Source organism: Fringilla coelebs (assembly GCF_963513975.1).
Source record: "Fringilla coelebs genome assembly, chromosome: 9".
Taxonomy (NCBI): domain Eukaryota; kingdom Metazoa; phylum Chordata; class Aves; order Passeriformes; family Fringillidae; genus Fringilla; species Fringilla coelebs.
This window is the reverse complement of record NC_140067.1, coordinates 6,177,256-6,183,255: the sequence shown is the minus strand read 5'-3', so window position 1 is coordinate 6,183,255 and position 6,000 is coordinate 6,177,256. Positions and strand designations below refer to the sequence as shown.

At 41.9% G+C, this 6,000-nt stretch overlaps 1 protein-coding gene across 1 annotated transcript in view; it reads right to left on the bottom strand.

Annotated features, from left to right (window-relative positions):
* Positions 1–3,847: 3,847 nt before the first annotated feature.
* The window catches only part of TTC39A (tetratricopeptide repeat domain 39A), a 34,767-nt gene continuing 32,614 nt past the window's right edge, over positions 3,848–6,000 (bottom strand). The window contains exon 18 of the mRNA XM_084211802.1: positions 3,848–4,546. Within this exon, the coding sequence (XP_084067928.1) occupies positions 4,426–4,546 (121 nt within the window). The 3' untranslated portion in view covers positions 3,848–4,425. The remainder of the gene's footprint in view (positions 4,547–6,000) is intronic.

The window sequence follows — 6,000 nt, the reverse complement described above, 5'->3', positions numbered from 1 at the left end:
GTATTCGTCCTGTAAAATAGCCAAGGAGAGAAAAAGCAAGTAGATTTCCCTGCAATGCATAATTCTAAATAAACATTTTGCCTATGCTTAGCAAGCAATGAAAATAAGTAGGTCCTGAGGTTTAAAAAAACCACAGAAGATAATGGAAGCCCAGTTCTACAGAGTCATGACTGAATTTGAGCAAACACTATGCAGAACTTTACCACAGTGCAATGCAGGTATTTATTAACCCTGTTGCTATTCATAAATCTTGGAGACAGGGATTGACTGGGCATGTCCTTAAAAGAAAGTAATTGATTTTTTTTTAAAAAAACACCTGAAGCAAACCTAGATAGCATCTTTAAAAAATATTCTATGATGACAAATCATTCAATTAAAACACTTGCTGGTACACGCACACATCACCTGCCACCAAAATGTATTTGCAGAACATAATGAGAAAAGAAGCAAGTTCTTTTCTAGTCTGTTCAGGTTGCTCAGTCTCATTCATCAGTGATGTTGCCAACCATTACCCATTTTCCTGTAGAGCAGTAAACAACATGACTCACCTCTTTATCTTCTCCTCTTCCTCCCAGAGGGGAACGGCGTTGAATGCATTGTTGTGGTCATTTCATATACATTTGCTTTGCTGCTGTGTTTTTATGCTTGAGAAGGCAAAGAAATGCATCTTGCAGCTGGAACTGGAGGCTGAGTGTTGTATTTAAACTCTTGGGAGTGCTTTTTGCAGTCTGGGACTGACCTGTAGGAAAGCTTTGTCTCACGTGGAGAAGCATTACTTGGTGCCTTTGTTGGGCCAGAGGCACACAAGCTGTCAGCCTGTGAGCTTTTAGTCTTGGACCCAGGCCACAGATAACTAAAAATACTGAAGCACTCAATGCAGAATTTAATGCCAAAACCAGTGTGAAATGGGAGGAAATGTTTGCTATGATCCTGTTCTACGCTGCTGTATTTCATAAAATGCTGTTTCCTAAGCCAAGCTTTGAGGTGTAAACAGCCTGAGGCCAGGTACAGCCAGAAGGGGACAGTCCCTAAACCACCCATCCCTGATGGCACGTGTGAGCTGCGTGTCAGCAAGAAAAGTAGGCTCCTAGGACACTGGTGGAGTTGAGCAATCTTAAATGTGTGTTTCCAGATCACAGTATCATGGTTGTGACTTCATCAAATTCTCTTTAACCATCCAGAACAGCTGTGTCCAGGTTCAGCTCCAGCCCAACATGCTTCACCCAACAGTCTGTATCTCATCTCGTGTTACTCACAGGAGCTGGGAGCTGATGCAGTTGCACCTGACCAGGCCTCAGCAGGAGCTGCCTTCCTCCCCCAGTTCACTGAGAGACCTTGCACACAGGGATTCCACATCACAGAGCTCATGGTAAAGGGATGCCCCTTTTACTGCCTTGCCCTTCCTGCCAGCACCACTTTCAGGTGACAGCATTGTCCCATGGGCCACCACGGCTGCTGCTGCAGACATCCAGGAAACTGAGTAGGAGTTTCTACCCCTCCCTGGTTACTGGCAGGAAAACACTTCCTAGTTTAAAAAAATACACAGAAGGAGAAATAAAGATTTGGGTTTAAGGTAAAAGTCCTACCAAGTGCAGAAAACGTTTCTGCTGTCTGAGTTAGTAATTTTTGTCTTTGGGTAACACCTCTGGTTTTGCTGAGGATGGGGAAGAGCTGATTGCAGCAGTTGTTGGCTAAAGCTGGTGCACAGAGTGGGTTTCTCAAGCATTGCTCAGACAGTTCAGTGTTGGAATGCAGAAGGAACTGCTCCTTCTTCAGCTGAGGTGTGGACTATACCCATCTGCAGTCATACCTCCATTTCCTGAATCTTGGGCCATACTTCAGTCCCTGCTGTGCAATTCAATGACAATATCTGCTATTTTCTGCTGAGTACCCTGAGGGGAGAGCTCACGCCTTTGTGCTTCCCCTGATTCACTGCATTTGGGACTCCAGACTGATGAAGCAATTTACTGTCCTGCAGAGCTGCTCCAGGCACCACACACAGCTGCAGGAGGAGCAATGGAAAAACCAGCCCAGCATCAACCTTCCAGCCCAGACTGACCCCATGGAGTTTGGATCCCTGCCATGGAGGAGCACCAAAATGAAGGAATTGATGAGCAGAGATGCTGGGCAATTGCAAATGTAACACATCAAAAAACTTACACAGTGACAATGTACCAGACTTCCATCTTCTCCTCAAGTGAATCCATATTATTACAGCCCATAAATCCTCATTGCATAAGGAAGGTGATTACTTGCTATGGCTTGGGAGCAAACTGGGAGCCAAGGACTCATTGTGAAGCATCACAGTGAACTACAAAGCACTCAGGTGAAGCTGGAGATCAGGTCCACAGTGTGACTGGTGCTGGTGTTTGGAGATGACTCTGAAAATCTACGGAAGGTTATGAAAACCTTAGGAAAATCTTGGGATTTTCATTGCTGCAAAGCATCAGGGAAGCTGGCTGAGTATCACACAGTACATCCTTTTGTGATCTAAGATCAGGCAAAACCGAGTTGTGGGTGAATTTCAAAGATGGGAAATGAATACTCAGAAGGATTGTTCATTTTCTGCAAAGTACAATTTATGCTAACTTCCACGTGGCATTACTTGCTTAAAAGATGCTAAGGCTGCCAAAATATTTGAAAAGGACACAACTGGAAGAAGAGGCGTTATATGCATGAAGTAGAACAAGAAAGTTTTTTTATTCTATACAAAGAATGACTGAATTTTTACACTGAAGTTTTGATGTGCAGCATGTAAATAGCGTAACTGTTTATACTGAATTTTATCTGAATCGAGAAATTTATCAGAACTGAATTTATCTGAGAAAGTCACTTTAAAAAATGCATTCTTCATCTATGATTTTTAACTTGCAAAGACTTTTATAAAGGGCATCTATTTTTAAGACAATGCAAGTTCTCCATGTTGAGGAACTGGTGGTTCTGTTTCCTTGCATATTAATCTACAGTTATAAAACAATTTTATTTCCTTTGAGGAGGCAAAAGCAGAGCTATAAACTGTCAATTTTCTCTTCTCTTGGGAACAATCACTTTAGAAAGGATATTCACTGTGAGGTACATAGATATGAATCTTCCTGACAAACGTCTCCATTGGAGAAAAAGGGCTGTCAGAAGACCTCCCATCTCCACCCATCAGAATGGGCAATGGGGAAGAAGCTCTTTCAAAAGGGAGGTAGAATTGTGCCCCAAAACCCCAGAGGCATACAGACATGGAGCTAGCCTGGAGAAAGCAGACAAGAGGCAAAGCTGTGGTACCACTGAGTTCACCAGTTTTCCAGCAAAGCAGGAATTCCATGGCAGCGTTGGAAAGCAGACCCAGCTCACTGCTCTATTCTCAAAGCCCCTAACACAGAAAACCTCCCAAAAGATCAATACAGAGCAGAAAGATAAAGGGCTGTCCTTTGTGCTGAGGGAGCCTGCTCCAGCCCCAGCTTCCTCCCACAGGGAACATCAGCCTTGTGCAACAGGGACATCTCAGCCTGGGAATCCCAAGAGCAGCCACTGCAGGAAGGGCTGCACTGTCACAGTAACTCCTGTATTGCTCCAGCCACTGCAGTGTTGCCATTTCCTAAATGACCTTCAAGGACTTGTGCTTTCAATTTGACACAAGCTTCAGATCATGTTCATTCTGACAAAAGACATTTCCTAAGAATCTCCCATTGTCAAAGAAGAAATGATGCAGTTTTATGCCATCACCACCTTTCCCCTTGCAATCCTCAGTAAATTAATTCAGCTGCTACATGCAGCAGACTTGACAGGAAAACCAAACTAAAGAAAAAGTCAAGGTACTTGCATAAGGGAGACCATTCTTTTCACCAGCAGGGTTCTTACAGAAGCAAAAATGTGAAGAGAATAGTTTTTCTTCTGTTAAAGAGAGGCTTTCTGTGCACAACTAGACATGCCCAGGATCCAGAGCTCCTCCCTGCTGTGTGATTTTCTCCCACCATTCCAACTAAGCAGGTACTGGGCAAAAACAATGCTTCCTTCTCAGCTGCTAGCAGTGTGGATGCAAACAAACATTTAGAACTAACAGAAGAAATCTGGAAATCTTAAAGTTTTGCGGTTTGGTTTTTTTTTTTCCAAATGTTTCCCTTTCACTAAGCAAGCTACAACATAACATTGCAAATGCAAGATAAAGGCACACAATTGAAAAATGAATTACACAGATGGAGGTGTGTGTAAGTGTCAAAAAGCCACTGTTGGAAAAACAATATTTTTCAGGGTTATGGTTGGTTTGAGAGATTTTTTGCCATGTTGTTACACTAGATTAATGTTTTATGCATCACCTTTGAAATTTTAAGTTATTTGGTTTTCCACTGACTTGAAAGAAAAGGAAAAATAATTCTGAAGTGTCAGTAATTTTCTGCACCAAAGTTTGCAACAAACAGAACATCAAAGAAGAAAAAGTTACGACACTGCCGAGGCTCCACAGTGCATTCCATTTTCTGGGGCGGATTTGGCTTGGTGCAGGGCAGCTTGAATTCTGAAATGTGTCCTTGTTTCCATGGAGTAATTCTTGTAGTTTTGCCTGAAACAAAAGAAGATCCAGTCCAATTAATATGTATTTTTAAAACATTTCTAAGTTATCTTTGTATAACTGTTTTAATCAAAACAACAGCAGACAGCAAAAAATTCTTTCTTCACAAGCTCCTTTGTTGCTTACTCTAAAATACAAGGCATGTGTTCCTGGCCAAACAATGCAGCTCTTTGTTCTTTTTTTGTAGTTCCACTGTCTGGCAATTACCAGAAAAATACAGCTTACTAAGAAATTGAATCTGGTCCACTCAATCAAAATATTGAGTCCATATTAATTATCTGTAACATCCACTTAGTTTACATTCAGAAATTAGAACTTTTTTTCTCCCTCTCAAAGTGTAACAGACAGATTTGAATACAAATAATTTCAGCATTTTAAAAAATCATTTTAATAAGGCAGACTCATTTCAAGAAAGTAAAGAGGAGGGGAGAAAAAAATAGAGAAAAAAGAGAGAGACAGAAGGGAAGCTGTCCTGATCCAGAGGAGGGAAAAACCCCATCTCCATGCTATGGTTGCCAACAGTGTGAATTCTGTGTGTAGGAAATGAAGGCAGACAATTTGCTGCTCCAGAGCTTGGAAAGAGAAAGTGGACACACACCAGATTCCATATCAGCTTTTGAGGAGAAATTCACCATCCCAGGGAAAGACTGGCAGGATTTCCACCACACACATCTAGTGCCTTGCTCCACGCTGTCATCTGCCTATAGTTTCCTGTAGTTCTGTCATGCTCTAAAGAGTTACTGGAAGATTCAAAGAACCTGTACTTTCATGGAAAAGCTTATATTAAAAAAAGAAAATTTGCCCCAGGACCACATAGAAATTGCAGATCCTACTTAGTAGGAATTAACATGTCAGCTCCTACAGGATGGATACAGAATCCAGATACAAAAGAGGATTAGACCATGCTAATTTTCTTGTAGAAGGTATTTGTCATCTTTACAGAAACATAACATTAAGTATTAAACTCTGTGTATCTTAACAGCATTTCAGTTCTAAATTCATAATTCAAACCAAGCATGGCAGCGTGGTATCTGTCTGTGGCAGTGCCAGTCTCTTGGTGAAAACAAGGAATTCCATGCCCATCCTACACCAGCTTATAATTTTATGTATGCAACACCCAAGAGGCTGGCTGAGAAAAGGAGGTAGCCAGGTTCTGCTGCGTGCTGATCTGAAACCCCTTGGAGTTTTTCCTTTAAATGAAATGGATTTTGTCATGCCGAGCCTGTATTTCTCATGAGTACACTGATATTCTTGTTTGTAGTTTACAGTCATACAAATAGAAATATTTCCATGCATGACCAAGCCAAAACTGTTTATCATCTCATCCCACTCTTTCTCCCAGAGCTGAGGATCCAAGCCAGCAGCAGGACGTGGATTTAGGTCAGGCAAATCAAACGTCAGGCACCAGCCAAGCACTCGCCTGCGCTCCTGCCAACTGCAAAGTG